Raw genomic sequence first — 15,846 nt, 5'->3', positions numbered from 1 at the left:
TTTCGGGTATCATTTCATGCAAAGAGTTGAAACCGCTTGGTAATTAGTAATAGAGTAATTGGTAATAGAAGAGAAAGTAAACAAAGAGAAACTGTCACTTGCTTATACGCCCTTTTGAAAAATTAACCGTGAAATCGGTATAGTTGGCAGCGCTGATCTCTGATAAGAACAGCGATGCCAGGTCTGCAGATTCGTCTGGAAATCTGCGGATTTCGTATATAGTGCTGCAGACATTGTTTGTTGCAGACTTTTGAAAATTGAGTTTTTCGTAGACTTTCGTAAAAATTTACAGACTTTTGAAATTGCCGCGACGGTTTTTTTTTGCTCGCCAAGGCAGTTCTAGAGAAAATAAATTCTGCCGGTATTTTTCTCGGATTTACTGACTTTTGCAACTCTGGCTGAAGATTTTGGAAATTATTACCTGGCATCTCTGCTGATAATAATAACAGTATCAATCAATCCGTTAATAGCTTTGATCGCTGATTATATTTTGCTAGATTTATTTCAGACATTAGTAGAACAAAGATTCAAATAAATTAGTAAAACATACACAACGGCTACGAGGGCAAACTTAGAATCCAAATGGAAACTAGCCAAGAAATTTTTCTGTCGGCTGAGCGCCTTATCGGTAAGATGAAGCTACCTCCGCTGGTGGAAAGTTGTGAGACTGTATGGCCTACTAAGCAAGACCTGGATTTGATACTTCCCACGTACGAGGACGATTTGCTTACGCTAGGGACACTGCTTGGGAAGCATCCAGGTTTACTGCTTGAACAGATTCCAGAGAATATGATAAATGTAAGGTACAGTTCGATATGAGCAAAATCAATTTTTAATGGCGTTTACATTCTTAGTTCCAAACGTCTTTGATTGCATGTTGTTATGAATCGACTGCTTTTCTTATTTCGGAGGAAATAGCTGGAATCCAGCAAACCATTCGAGACGATTATATCTGGAAACAGTTGATGGTGAGATCGGATAGTGAATTGATTGTGGCCGGTTTGTTTGCATATTATAGGAAAATGTTGCTCAAAGAAGACTGGTTCTTTCAATTCGGAGATCTCTCCAGTTTCTGGGGATTTGTGTGGGATCTGATGGAGTTTGACACGGCACACAAATTCCTCGATCGTGATAGAGTGAATTTTATTGAGCTGGTATGCATCAAACTTATGCGATCGAAATCCATCCAATTATGTGTTAAGGGTGTGATAGTTATGGAGGAATGCATCTATAAAACACGTGGCAAAGCACTGGTAGACTACGAAGCAGTCTATGAAGAAATGTCTGCTCACACGTGGCGTCTGTTTGAAACAGACGAGAGAAATCAACAGATATCCATCGTCCTAATGGCAGCTCTTTTTGAATGTGTCAAAGTGATTGAAATTGAGCGTAAACCGCTGCTCACGCTGATTCAGGATTTCAAGCAGTGGAGTAAAACGGATGACCTGATGGATCTTTTACTGCGTGCACTGCAGCGCTCGGAAAACACTAACCAATCTTTGGCACTACTTGAACAAATAATAATTCTGCTGACGGTAGATCACCCCAACATCAAAGTCACACATCTTTTATCCGAACATTCCGATGAGATCGACAGCAACAATAACAGCGAAGCAGAGACGAATTATGCACTTCTCATAATGGATGGGAGCGATCGTATCGATCTGTCCGTTCCTCGCTGGTGGGAGAATATGACTCGGCATGGCCAGGGTCGCTTCCATCGTTGGACACTGAAACTTCTTGAAATGCTGGTCATGGAAGTGGGAAAAATTGAGAATCGAGGAATTTTACATTTTCAGGTTTGTTTTTTTTGTGTTCATGTTTAACGTTACGATCAAGACACTATCCCATTTTCCATCGCAGTATCTCGCTTGCATTCTATTTTTTGTCATCGATTGTCCGGGAGTGGATCTGAACGTTAGTTCGCCGGACACGTTCAGCAGCGTCATCCAGCTGATGGTGGATTTTCTCGAGCAAGGAGCAAAACAGCTGGATCTTATGCGTGCCAAGCGCAGTGAGGGTGATTCAGCCGGCTTTGGTTATATGCAATTTTTCGTTGCTTGCATAGAGTTGACCAAAGAATTCGCCGCCACCGTTATTGGGAAAAATAGCAATTTGGCTACGAAAGCTAAGGTTCCTCGGAATTTACCACAGTTGGCATCTTTGCAGGGAATATCTGAAAGGCTGCAGTCATGGTGAGATTATTTTGGTCTTAGGATTTAAAAAGAAAAAATAACCTATTTTGTTTGCAGGTCACAACACGCATGAATTATTATTTCTGATAATGCTTAACGGAAAAATTTGTTAGGTGACGATTACTTTTACCGTGAAGGGTATCTGAACGCCATACCCTACTATCTCAGTTGAATTGCATATATTTTATAAATTGATAAGATTACATCATCTTAATAACATCATGTTTGTTATAATATAAAATTTAACAAAGTTTTGTTTACAGGAATTCATACATTACGGAATGGATTACTGTTTCCAACAGTAAATATACAACTAATTATTCCGCACAAGTTTTTCATTAATGCACTGGAAAATACTGGGAAATTCATTTCTTTTCTTTCAACAAACTATGCATGACATAGCCTGCAAAGATTCACACAGCCTCAGATTCTTCTGATTAGAAAAAGTCAAATCCAGTACCGCTGTCATCACAACTAAGGAAATCAAACTCTTCCGACTGTTTCCTTTGCGATGTTTTCAGGGAATTTTGTTGTTGTTGCGGTGGGGAATTCAAAAAGTCGAAGTCTAGATCGCTAGCTTGACCATTATTCGGATCGCGCGTTGATGCATCGCAGGTTGGAGAAAGTGTAAAATCAAAGTCACTGTTAGTTTCACCATTTTCCAAATCAAAGGAAGATGTGCTACTCGTCAAACTGACAGCATCGAAAGATGCTGGATCTGCTTGCTGGAGCAAGGTTGGGGAATTAATTTCCTTGGCTTCATGGCCCGTATCGGACGGGACACTCTGCGGATTCGATGGCTGATTCTTTTCCTGTTGTTCGGGTTGACGCCCCGAACACGATGCGATAACAGTTTCTTGAAGAGGCATTTTTTGAGAGTTTGATTGGTGCTGACTGGTCACAGAATTCTCTTCTTTGGAGGCGATCTGTGAATTCAGAACATCAGGCTCTTTATCGTCAAGCAAGGTATGTTTGAATTTAGTCTTCTGGTTTTTCGTAGTAGAAGGCATCTGATCCGGAGTATGTCGCGTTTCACGTGATGTCCTACGTTTGTTAGCTGATCGTTGCTCATCTTGCGTTCGGATATTTCCAAAATTGATAGATTCCGGCTGAGACATCGACGATTTGAAGCGTTTCGAACTTTGCACATGACAAGTTGGAAGTGTTGCTTTGCTGCTTGAATTATGATCTGCTGTTTTACGCTTAGCGGAATGTAATGATTTTGAACTGTGTTCAGGCATCTCTGTGACAAACTGCACTTGTTTCGCAGTTGGAGTTGAAATGGGTTTAATGATGGCAGAAGATTTCTCCTTCTTTGTGCTTACTTCTTCCTGACCACAGTCTTTCGCAACCTGAGTTGGTTGACTATTGTGGGTTTTCTCTGACACAGAAAACTTGTTAATTGGATTCGGCGGCGCCAGTTTCGATGGAAAGTTCAACTGCGTCACAGCTCTCGATTTGTTCTTTCTTTTGTGTTTTCGCAATTCGACGTATTCCGGACGTTTGAAGATATTTTCATATGACCGTCGTGTGATTTCGATCTTCTCTGCGAGTGCCGGAAAATCGTTTGGATTTTTGAACGAACTAGGCGGAATCTCTGCGTGTACAATCTTCATGGGCCTCATGATACGTTCTTGCATCTCAGCTTCGCGGCGTTTCATTTCTTCTTCGTCTTGTATGCGTTTTTGCTCGATCTCCTCTTTGAGACGGACTATTTTGGCTTTCATCAGGTCGTTGTTCTCGGTGATGGTAGCATTTTCTTTTTCGCGTGCCCTAATGGCTACATGCAGTTCGGCAATCTGTACAAACATCGTCGTAATTTCCTTCCACTCCCGCTGTTCCCGAACTCGCCGTACCTTCCATATAGCGTTTATTTCGGCACGAGACTTTTCATACTTGCTGCGTTCTGCTTCCAGCTCTGCTTTGGCTTGTCGCAGCATAAACTCTCCCTTGGATTTCTCGATGTGATCTTTAATTTCCTGATACCTCTGCAACTGGTCTTTCATTACACCGATCTTTTGGCGTTTCTGTTCACGTTGAGCCTCTTTCTGATAATGCAGGAGACTCTGGTCTTGGATTGCGGTAAGCGTGTGTGCGATGTTCTGATCGATAATATCCTGAACTCCGATCTTGAGCTCGTCTAGCTTGCGACACAACTTTTGTGTTTCCCTTGCTTCTTGTAAAACCCGTCGTTCTTCCAATTTGAGCTGCTCGCAGAATTTTTTCGTTTCTACAAAAGAAGGTTTTTTGGTTAATCTCACTGAAAATTATTTCAATACGAATTATAATAAATATTCTACAGTAAAAAAAGAACTCTGTATATTACAAGATCATTTCAGTCGTTTCAAATTCTACAAGGTAGGTAGAAAAAGGATCAAAAAGCCTCCGATTGCGATATTTTTGGCAAAAATTGTAAAACCCGAGAAGTCAAAGTTGAGAACCAGATTGGAATAAGACTGATAATTGCAACAGTGAAATAAAAATCTGCGAAAAAGTTACCGCATAGTCGTAACTTCAACCCGTAACTTTCTCCTATCTATCATGACGGAAGATTCAGAAGGCAGCCAATGAGACAAATCAAAATATCTTGGATATCAGGGTCTGGTGTACAAATGGTGCACAGAACGCGGGCTATCACTATGAAAGATAGCAAAAATGAAAGGAGTAAGTGAAAAAGCCACGCGAAATGCAATCAGGAAGTTCGGTGAGGATAACACCTTTGAGGATAAACCGAAAACGGGTCGAAAAAACGGTCCCACTAACCCTCAGTTGGATAAACGTTTACTGCAGGCGTTCGGGCAAAAGAAGGAGGTTACAGTTCGGGATGTGGCCAAAAAAGTGGGCACTTCGCAGTCAAATGTTCTTCGTGCTAAAGAACGTTTGAATCTTCGAACCTATAACAGCAGAAACAACCAAAACGTAGTCCGAAACAAAAAGCAGGCCGAGGATTCGAAAGCTGTACAATACTATTCTTGCTGTAAATTTGAACTTGCTTCTTGCCACTACTCGAAATCAACGGTAGAATGGTATACTACCAAAAATGTCACTGTCATCCCAAAAGACATGAATCCACCAAATTGCCCACAACTTCGACCAAATGAGGAATTTTGGGCATTAACTAAGGCACATCTTAGGAAACATGTTTCGGCAGCCGAAACCATTCAACAGTTCGAAAAAGATAGGAAAAAAGTGTCAAAACTTGTCGCCAAGAAGTCTGTACGGAATTCAATGAGGAACGTTCGCAAGAAGGTGCGCCAGCTAGTCTACAATGGCTAAGTAGCAAATGTTGAGAATAATATTCTGTTGTTGTAGTCTCATATTATCAGTATATCGAATAAAATTTCAATATCTAACACTTGTGAATTATTTACAGCGAAATCAAAGTGCGTCCATACTTTCTGGGACAGTCTTTAATATTGAGAAATAAGTTGGCGAAGAAGTATTTTCGAGAACGCATTTTAGAAATCATGTTTTGCGGTGTCCACTGTATCTCAGCGCAAACTTATCAGAGGTAATATAGTTGTATTAGATGCTGTTCTAGACCCCAACGTTTTTATTTTATTCTTTTTTAATTTTTCTGAATTTTTGGTCGTTGTTTAAAGTCAAAACTGCGTCATTTTGTAGCTATGAAACCTCCCCAAAGTAACAAAAAACGAAATGGAAAACGTTGGGATTGGGGTTGGGTATTTTATATGTAGAAATTGTGCGCAAAATTTAAAAATGATTGGTGAAGTATATAGTCCGTGACGATGGACACGGACTTTTAAAACGTGCTTTGGAGGAAAATGCGTTTAAAGTTTATTGCCTAGAAAATCGAAGGAAACAATACATTTCTCTAAGGGTCCGGTAGGGTATACCATTCACGAAAAATTACACTTTTTTGTACATTGTTGTAATAAAACATTTCAAGAATGTTTTGTTAAGTTTTCAAGACAATCGAAGCAGAACTTTTGAGTCTTTGGCTTGAAAATTGGACAAAACATTCTTGAAATGTTTTACTAAAATGATACATGAAATTGCAGCTGGAATCGTATTCAACCAATTGATATACAAAAAAAACCTTCTGAATCCGCCTAGTGGTATGCTCATGCCGTTCTCTTGCCATTATAGGCCCTTATTATCGTTCTCACTTCCACTTCCACTTTCACTTCACTTACATGTCACTTCACTTGATTTTCCGTATTACCAGTATCACGCTCAATGAAGTAATCTCTGTAGTAAAAAAATCATTTTTTCCAAAAAAATTTTGGTGATTTGACGTTCGTCATAACAACAAGCTCATCTAAGTTATTACTTTTTTCTCTGAAGCGACTTTCGTGACCAAGACCTACATTCACTTCACTCGATTTTCACCGTGTAGTGATACCCGTAATAAAGGCCATACTCTCATTAAAACACTGAAGATTCCATCCTCGGCCATTGGTATTGTGAGCTTATCAAATAACCTAGTAGCTTACAAGTCTATTTAGAGCTGTGCGCCGATCAAAATTGTCAACATCGGCGGCTGAAACGTCTTTTTGACCAGCGGCGGCGGCGAATCGGCGTGACACTATTTCCTGAAAACATCGGCGGCGGAGGCGGCGCGATTCGGCGTAATCAATTATAAACATATTAAAAATTTTAATATTGATTCACACAGGACAATTTCTCTATCTTATTGTTTTGTCGACCTACAATCAAAGATCCTAATGTTTATGTGATCCATTAAAGCCAACGTGGTGAATAGAGATGGTAAATGGTTTCGAATGCATCGAATTAGAAGAGAAATTGAGATGAGTATAAGTGCGATTATTTGGAGATGGTTGACTATTGTTTAAATAAATATTTCATTCATATACAAAGGGTTTTTTTTATTATGAGCAAGAAATATGAAGTTTTATTCGGAACTATTTATCAAATCGCTTTTTATATAGTTGATAATTATCATGTATAAAAATCGTTTTATCAACTCAAAAAATAAGTATATCTTTTTCGTACGTATGTAATTAACATAAAATCGATTTGGCGCTCAAATTCATTCAGATATCAAAAATAATATCAAATTAGCAAATTCAAATTTTAATTACTTCACATTTGTAACGATTTCTTATAAAAACGGGTAAATTCATTTGAAAAGTCATAGTAGAAGTAGAAGAAAATGTTTTTACTTTGAGTTGGTAACGTTGATCTTAATTTATTGTGTGAAAACTAACGTTTATTTAGAATGGAGCATGAAACTTTGTTCAATACCATTTTTCAAATGCCCGGAAATAACAAATAAAGTATCCAAAATAAATGGTACTGGATCGCTAAACATTCTAGTACCCGAGAAATCAACACTACACTGGTTTCTAAAAAAAATGTTAATCCGAAAAAACCTAACATTATTTATTTTTTTCGGAAGAACCCTCCTTTTCTTGGTTCCATTTTTCATTTTCAGATGTCGCGACCGATAATGTGCCAATAGCTCAAAACCTTTTAAATAAAGACAGAAAATAGACTTTGAATCAAATGACATTGGCTTCGGTTGACAACGGTAGTACTGATTTTCAGTATAAGTAGGAGGAAAGTGACTGTACTGTAATTTTCAATGAATTTTCATGAAAACTGTAAACAATTTTCCACATTGATAAAATCATTTTTTCGGCTGATGTAATATTATCGGCGGCACGATTAAAATGGGATAACCGGCGCGCTGATCATCTTTTTCTTAAATTGGCGGCGTGTCGAAATTATCGGCGGCGGCGGCGTGGCGCGGCGGCGCACAGCTCTAAGTCTAAGTCTTTCGAAATCGATTCTTTCATCTCCGAGAGATTTTGGTGCATTGCAAAACACTGGGATTTGTCGGTTACGTCACATATAAGATTATGAATTTCGTTCGAATCGGATTATTTCGATCGAATGCGAGTTCGGATTTTCCATACAAAATTATCACTCGATCGAATTACAGAATGTAAATTTTGACATTCGTTCGAAGTAATCCGATTTGATCGAAATACAGAATAGGGGTGTACATCTTCCAAACCGGTAATGATCGTCCCAATCTTTCCAAATTTGATTGACATTGTTAGCTTTTAAATAAGCCTAAGTTGATCGAAATTCGATCAAAATTCAATAGTAGCTATCAAACGAGTCTATACTTGTAGAAATACGCTCTGAGACAATTGAGCCATAAAAACAACGTGTTTTGTCGGTTACGTTACTGTTGCCATTATATCTTCAAGATCAGATGAGACAGCCATTTGATCTTCGAAGTTGATCCACAATTCAACAGTAACTTTCAAATGACCCAGTTTCATTTTAGAATTTTTGATTACTATTTCCGGTGTCGGAATAGCAAAATAAATTTGAATGACTATAAATTTTTGAAGTTTTTGATAATTATTTTCGGTCCTTCTGGCAGATAAAAGCGAAGGCAGGTATAGTCAAAGTTTGACAGTCAAACGAACCGAATTTGACAAGACCTATTGGAACAGTTTTTTAGCACAGTTCAAGAATTTTTATGTTATTTGTAGCGTTACCTTAAACTTAACAAATATATTTAAAACAGTCTTTAGTTTTGAGACGGGCTTTCTTATTTCATCGTGTTCAACTTTACACGCGAAGCATGATCATTTTGTGAACCAAACATTAGTGATCCGTTTGTATCCGTTTTTTATTAGCACCTAACGCAAAAAAAAACAATTTTCAAAAAGATTGACAAATGCAACTGCGAAATAGAAATCTTTAAAATAGTTACCGCAGAGACGGGACCTTCTATCCGGGGAAATCGTTGTATCAATTAAACTACCTTGCATGAGAAACACAACCGAGCTTGCTCTGCTGTGCTTAGGCACCAAAAACAAAATCTTAACGTTTCATTCGTTTTGTGCAACGTGACCTTCTGTTCCAACAGATTTTGCAGACGGCTCATAAAGACTGTCCCAGAAAGTATGGACGCACTTTGATGTATGTTTCGCTGTTCATCGAAGCAGTGGTGATGAAGGGTTTCGAAATCTTACCGCAGCTTCAAATTGCTTGCCAGACCATAGCTTTCTTACCAAATTTTTCGACTTCAATCGATGTCTCGGACTGGTTTAACACTTGCCCTTCTCGCACCGTATAATATTGTGGTCCCGGCAAGGATTTGTAATCGAGTTTCACGTAGGTTTCGTCGTCCGTGATTATGCAGTTCAAATTTCCAGCAAGAATCGTAGTATTGTACAGCTTTCGAACTCTCGGCCTGATCGATGCTTCTTGTTTCGGACTACGTTTTGGTTGTTTCTGCTTCTTATAGGTTCGAAGATTCAAACGTTCTTTAGCACGAAGAACATTTGACTTCGAAGTGCCCACTTTTTTGGCCACATCTCAAACTGAAACCTCCTTCTTTTGCTCAAACGCCTTCTGTATACGTTTATCCAACTGAGGGTTAGCTTCCTGATTGCATTTCGCACAACTTTTTCACTTCTTCCATTTTTTTGACGTTGTTCTGCTGAAAGTCCACGCATTTTGAAACAAACTAATAAAAACGAATAAACAACTGCACAAGTGGTTATAGAAGAGTGTAAACAACAGGACGCAGCCATAAAAATTGAGATTCTGAACCATTGAGAAATGGCAGCGGTTTTTGGTTGCGTTCATACATTCTGGGACAGTTTTTATTACACGAAAAAATTACAAAATGTTGTTCGAATGATGCTTTGTATTAAGCAAAACATTTGAAATTATTTTTATGAACGATAGCTCTGAAAAAATAGCGCAAAATTCAAAAGTTCTTTTTTTATCCCTTAGACCCGATAGGAATCTCTGTGTTGGCCGATTTCCGGTGTAACGCTAGGTAGGACCTTGCGCCGCTTTAACCTGTACGTTGAGGATGGAGATTTCGTTTCACTTTTCGGCAGAGAAATTATAATGAATGATCAAGAGAAGTCATGTCCATCTCCTCTGTGTGACGAAGAGCAAGCAAAATTTCTCCCCTCGCACTGACAACTTCAACGAGAGTTCTTCTCTTTCACATATATACACCACTGTTGTATAAAGTGTGCACGCATCATGAGTGCGTTTGTTTATTTCCTTTTACCTCTTCCACTGAATCGCACCAAAGTGCTAGAGCATTAGCTAATAAATTCTCTGAGGTGGATGCAGATATTTTCACAGAGGTGTACACGCCGGTGAGCACTCTGCTGTATGGTTTTCGTAGATGAAGCGTGGACACGCAAAATCAGCAAAATAAAACAATTTATCGTAAAATTTTCGGTTTTCCTTGCAAATTTTTCATAGCAAGGCCAGATCTACTCTCTATTAATTGAAGTTCACAGAAGTTCGCTCACCATCAGGCGCCCGTGGTCACTTGGGTGTATTTAGACGAGAGCGCTAGAATGATAATTGACGAATATCCCATCCCAATTGATATGATATGTTCAATGTGATGCCGTGCGATGGCGTTGCTGAACTGAAGATTGATTTCGCTCCAAGCTGACAGGGTCTTCTTTTACTGAAGAGAATTAAAAGATAGTCTTATTCACAAAAATGTTTGAATGAGTTTCATTGATTACGTTTTAAGATAATCATATTATAATATTGTTAGTTTTGTTCCGTAATTTTATTCAAAATTTATCAGGTTTATAATTTTGCTTCCGCCGTTTTTTTTCCAAAATCAATTTTCCAAAATTAAAAGCTTTATTGCGAAAAAGTGCTTACAGATGTATCATTCATTCGCTAGCGACAACTTTCTCCCATCTTTCCGGCAATTTTCGGATCCCGGCTCGAAAAAAGGAGTCATCTTTTGACGCTATCCATGAAGCAATCCATTTTTCCAACTCTTCGAAGGATTGAAAATGTTGATCTGCCAGGCCGTGGGCCATCGAACGGAATAGTCAGAAAGGGCGACATCTGGGGAATACGGCGCGTGGGGCAAGACTTCCCATTTGAGCGTTTCCAGGTACTTTTTGACCACTTTTGGGACGTGAGGCCGAACATTGTCGTGTTGGAGGAACACTTTGTCATGTCGCTCTTGATATTGTGGCCGCTTTTCTTTTAGCGCGCGACTAAGGCGCATTAGTTGCGTTCGGTAGCGATCTCCTGTGATGGTTTCACCCGGTTTTAAGAGCTCGTAGTAAATCACACCGAGCTGATCCCATCAAATACACCTTGGCGCCTTCGGTTTTGCCTTCGACGAAGTAGTATGCCCGGGCTTTCCCCGGGACGTTTTGAAATGGCTTGCTGAATCACTCCCAACGATTCGGCAAGCTCTTTTTAGGTTTGGCACGAATCTTCATCAAGCGATGCTTCTAGTTTTTCATCTTTGAAGGTTTTTTCTCTTCCACCACCATGTTTGTCTTCGACATCGAAATCACCATTTTTAAAACGTTGAAACCACTCCCGACAAGTTCTTTTACTCAGAGCAGCATCACCGCATTTTTCTGAGAGCATTCGATGCGCTTCAGCTGGATTTTTTTCAAATTGTAACAGAAAAGTAAAACTTCCCGCAAATGGCGAGAATTGGGCACATAAACAGACATTTTCGAGCGTGAATAATACGAAAACAAGAACAACTGTCACTGAAACGGCGATGACAATTCGGTAGGCACTGTACACACTCACTTTAAAGGCATTATCATCTATGTATTTTGACCAGCCTCAGCCGGTACAGCCACCTGTCGGAAAACGGCGGAAGCAAAGTTGTACACCTGATAATTTCTATCGAGAATCATATCGGCAGTAGTGATTTGCAACATTTTTATCGTTTATTTGATAGTACAAATAGATATCAGCAATAAAAGTACACTCGGAGTAGAAGAAAATCGATTTCAAAGTGATTACTACTACTTTTTTTAGTGTAAACTACGAGTAAACATGGACAATCTTCAGAAATGTGTGAAATTGGGTAAGGTTAGGTTTTTTCGGATCAAAATTTTTTTAAACCGAAACCAGTGTAATGTTGATTTCTCGAGTACTAGAATGTATAGCGATCGAGTACTATTTATTTTGGATACTTTATTTGTTATTTCCAGGCATTTGAAATGTGGTACCAAACCAAGTTTAATGCTCTATTCTGAATAAACGGTAGATTTCGCACAATGAACTAAGATCAACATAATCACCTCAGAGTAAAAACTTTTCCTTCAACTTATACTATGATTTTTCAAATGAATTTGCCCGTTTTCATAACAAATCGTTGAAAGGGTGGATAAATTATAAATTTTCCTACCGATTTGACAGCTCTTGCTGAAAGTATCATCTCTAAACAAGCAGCTCCACATTTCAGTTTTGCGACAATATGCCAATTCATACTGGAAACTAATCATATCACAAGTATTTTCTATTTAGACTTTTTTCAATCTGAAGCAATAGGACTTTCATAACCTCCGAAACTCCCCAAAGAAAGTTTTAACAGTTGTTTTTTACGGCGAACCCAATTCATTTATGAAATTTGATTAGCTTGAAGTAACCGAAAATTTCGGATACAAAATGACATTTTCACATTGCGGACTATTGATAAAATATACAAAAAGCGAACAATATTACCATGCATAGATATAACAATCAGGAAGACTTATGGAAATTTCTACCGTTTAATTGAATTTATTATTACATGGTCTTATGAAATTCTTGATTACTTTTTCCTCAGTGTAGGATGGTGAGTTAAAATTTTCAAACCGTCGCTTGAATGCAAAACATTTTAAAAACTGTTTCAATTTTTTAGGCTTTGCTTGTCGATAGCTATAAAAACGTACACTTCGGGTCTATCGATCGTAACTCCTGAGCACCAATTCCGAAAATGATGGTTAAAAAATTCTAAAATCGAACTATCTACGATTTCTTATATAAGAGGTATTGAGAAAGGTATCATAACACCACAAGGTGGATTAAAACAGGTATATTATAATTTTCAAACTTTTGGAACCGATCTAGTAACTTCAATTTCTAGTATCTGTCAAAAATATAACAATTCGGTTCACTTGACAATAATTTTAACGTGAACCTGTCACGTGGCATTGAGAAATTATGTTTCAAAAAATTAGACGTTTTCTAACGACAGTAAGATATTTACGGATCTATTATTTTCAAACGTACTATAGTGAAAGTATTCATCGATCTATTGTCTCTACTTACCATTTGTAATTTTCTTAAAATCCTCTACCTCTCGCTGCTTTAGAAGCCAATTTTTTTGTTGTTCCAACTGTTCCTCGTAGGAAATCTCTGTTTGAGATTGCTGCTAAATGTTACATTCAAAATATCATTGCTTAAACAGTGTTTCAATACCAAAGAAAATACCTTCAGAAAATCCATGAAGTCATCCATTGTAATATTATCACCCTACTGGAATAATGAAAATAAAACTATAGTTTCAAATGATTTTGCTACGGTTTTGCTGATGGTATACGAATTAAAAATATCGGGAATAATCTAATTGCCCTACGGGAAAGTGTGTACGGAAAAAACATAGGAAACATCGCAAACATAGTTTTGTGACAGTAAGACGTCAACAAGTCGCATAATAAGCATAATAATTAACAGCAAGCTGCTTGTTTTATTTTCATTTTGTTGTTATCACGGTTATACATATTCGAAGCGCCGAAGCATTTAAATAAATGTTTCGGTAAACAGAAACAAAACATTTGAACAGCAGCAAAAGACAACAAATACAATCATTATGAGTGAAGAAGACGAACGAACGCTGTGGTGTGGAAATTTGTCGGAGAAAGTTACGGAAGAATTGCTATATGAACTGTTCTTGCAGGTAGTGGCCGGATTAGCCACGGTAAAATTTCTTTTATCAATCTAACTCGTTGTAGGCCGGCCCGTTGGAAATGGTGAAGATTCCGAAGGACAACGACAAACGACAGCGATCGTATGCATTCATCACCTATGCCCATGCAGTCTCGGTAGAATATGCCATCGATATTTTCGAAGGTACAAAGTTATTTCAGAGACCACTGACACTACACAAAAAGACCAAGAATGGAGCGAACTCGAATGCTTCCCCGAGAATGAATCAGCGTGGTCAGCAGCATCAGAATCAACAAGGTGAAAAGAATGATACCGGGGGAGCGTTCTCCATGGCAACCATGAGCCCGGGAACTGTCAATCAAATGATAGGCATGATGGCTCAAATGCATCCCCAAGCACTAGCAGGCTTGGGACAACTGCAGCAAGATCAAATACAAAACAAAATGAATCGAAATGACAATTGGTCGCACCATCAGCACAAGCAGCAGTACCAGAAACCGTATTCTAGAGACAATCAAAAGTTCTCGAGGGATAGAAACGAGTCGCAGGCTTTTTCACGGGACCACGGCGGTAATCATCGCGGTAACCGGGGAGGGGGTGGAGGTCATCAGAGACGAAACGACCATCGGGGTCGTCGATAGTACAAGTGTGTCCGGAACGAATGATGATTTTGGTCTCGATAATTTTAAATGCTACCTTACAAGAGCCTGTACAAATCAAGAATATATTTTCATTTCTTCGAATTTTAAATGTCCAATGACATAAACTGTTATTTTATTTTTTTTTTATTGAAAAAATCGATCCCTCTAATTCTGTGTCTCGGTTTGATTGATAGATTGATGCAAACCAAGTATAATTTATAAAAATTAGGTTGAAAAAATGTAGATATTTTTATGTGGTGAAATTCGGCATACTCACTCACATCTCAGAGAAACTAATTTTATTTCCTGAAGAGATTTAATCGACTCCCTCGTCCGACGTATCGTGGGACTCACATAGAGGCACGATGAAGTATTCTACAAATAATTGGAAGTCATCGGAGCTCTGGATCATTACCTGCACTCCGAGTAGGCCGTCTTTATTGGTGCGCAGTGAAGTTTTTGACGCCAACGCCAATGTATTCATAATCAATTTGAAATGTGAGAACTTGTACCGATGAATGGTGGTCTCGGTACTATGGAAAGACAGTAACAATTCACCGTTGTCTGTGATCTCGATGTTTGATTCCGCGCTATTTTCACCGAATGTGGAAAGTTTGAAACGGGGATCATCCGGCGACAAGAAGACCTCAATCTCGTCGCACTCTCGGTCCAGCTCGTTCAAAAGAGCAAAAAATAAATTACCATCCACTGTAACTTGACTGCAAATGTCTTCCTCGTCGAATGCGAAATCCATCACTTCCGACGATTCCATGGTCTTAACTGAGCATTCAGTTGTTAAATTATCTTCCCCGTGCTGTTCGAGTATGACGACCAGTGGAGCTCCTTCGCCCTTGTATACCATTTTGAAGTGCGAGTCATATTCGCTTTCGAGAAAAAGACTTAAACAATCAGTGAATGCCTTCAAATCGAGTCCAAAGGAGGCTATCGGTTCGTTGTCGTCATTTTCATCGTCAGAGTTCACCTTTCGCTTGAAATCGACAAGTCTGTAGTCCGAAAAGCAACTTTTTCTAACGTATGCTGTTGCTTGGACGGTTTTGGCATATTCTACTATCACTTTCACGCCGTCGTCGGTCAGTTGAATTGCTGCAAGCTATTGAAGTATGAATAAAACAATATTATTATAAGTTTTGTCCTACTCACATCATCGAAATTAATCGCTTTAGCAACATTGTAAAAGATGACATAGTTGTTCAGGATAGCTGAGAATTGGACCTGAGAGAACTGCGATTGCGTTAGCATTTTTCTATTACGAATTATTCCCTTCTCGAATAATGGTTTCGTATTCAGCATCTAAGTTT

At 38.7% G+C, this 15,846-nt stretch overlaps 4 protein-coding genes across 6 annotated transcripts; 2 read left to right on the top strand and 2 right to left on the bottom strand.

The window, feature by feature from the left end:
• The first annotated feature begins 467 nt into the window (after positions 1 to 467).
• LOC131432635 (uncharacterized) lies at positions 468 to 2,501 on the top strand. The gene is made up of 4 exons (XM_058599036.1): positions 468 to 798; positions 855 to 1,799; positions 1,864 to 2,195; positions 2,253 to 2,501. Exons 1-4 carry the CDS (start codon positions 583 to 585, stop codon positions 2,266 to 2,268), a joined length of 1,509 nt encoding a protein of 502 aa, XP_058455019.1. The 5' UTR covers positions 468 to 582; the 3' UTR covers positions 2,269 to 2,501.
• Positions 2,251 to 13,534, bottom strand: LOC131432634 (interaptin-like). Of its 3 annotated transcripts, none has more exons than XM_058599033.1 (3): positions 13,431 to 13,534; positions 13,269 to 13,371; positions 2,251 to 4,425 (listed from the first exon to the last, which is right to left on the bottom strand). In XM_058599033.1, the coding sequence occupies exons 1-3, from the start codon at positions 13,455 to 13,457 to the stop codon at positions 2,633 to 2,635; spliced, it is 1,923 nt and encodes a 640-aa protein (XP_058455016.1). In that variant the 5' UTR covers positions 13,458 to 13,534; the 3' UTR covers positions 2,251 to 2,632. The 3 variants fall into 3 exon arrangements, with proteins under 3 accessions (XP_058455016.1, XP_058455017.1, XP_058455018.1); XM_058599034.1 differs by having other exon boundaries at positions 13,269 to 13,368; XM_058599035.1 differs by lacking the exons at positions 13,269 to 13,371; positions 13,431 to 13,534 and adding an exon at positions 6,353 to 6,598.
• Positions 13,535 to 13,650: 116 nt separating this feature from the next.
• On the top strand, positions 13,651 to 14,636 carry LOC131432638 (RNA-binding protein 7). The gene is made up of 2 exons (XM_058599040.1): positions 13,651 to 13,896; positions 13,952 to 14,636. Exons 1-2 carry the CDS (start codon positions 13,810 to 13,812, stop codon positions 14,525 to 14,527), a joined length of 663 nt encoding a protein of 220 aa, XP_058455023.1. The 5' UTR covers positions 13,651 to 13,809; the 3' UTR covers positions 14,528 to 14,636.
• LOC131432636 (cell cycle checkpoint protein RAD1) lies at positions 14,566 to 15,838 on the bottom strand. Its single transcript, XM_058599038.1, has 2 exons — positions 15,689 to 15,838; positions 14,566 to 15,638 (listed from the first exon to the last, which is right to left on the bottom strand). The coding sequence occupies exons 1-2, from the start codon at positions 15,836 to 15,838 to the stop codon at positions 14,844 to 14,846; spliced, it is 945 nt and encodes a 314-aa protein (XP_058455021.1). The 3' UTR covers positions 14,566 to 14,843.
• Between the last annotated feature and the right edge of the window lie 8 nt (positions 15,839 to 15,846).

This window comes from Malaya genurostris, chromosome 2, assembly GCF_030247185.1.
Source record: "Malaya genurostris strain Urasoe2022 chromosome 2, Malgen_1.1, whole genome shotgun sequence".
In the NCBI taxonomy this organism is placed as follows: Eukaryota; Metazoa; Arthropoda; class Insecta; order Diptera; family Culicidae; genus Malaya; species Malaya genurostris.
This window is presented reverse-complemented; position numbering and strand designations above follow the sequence as displayed.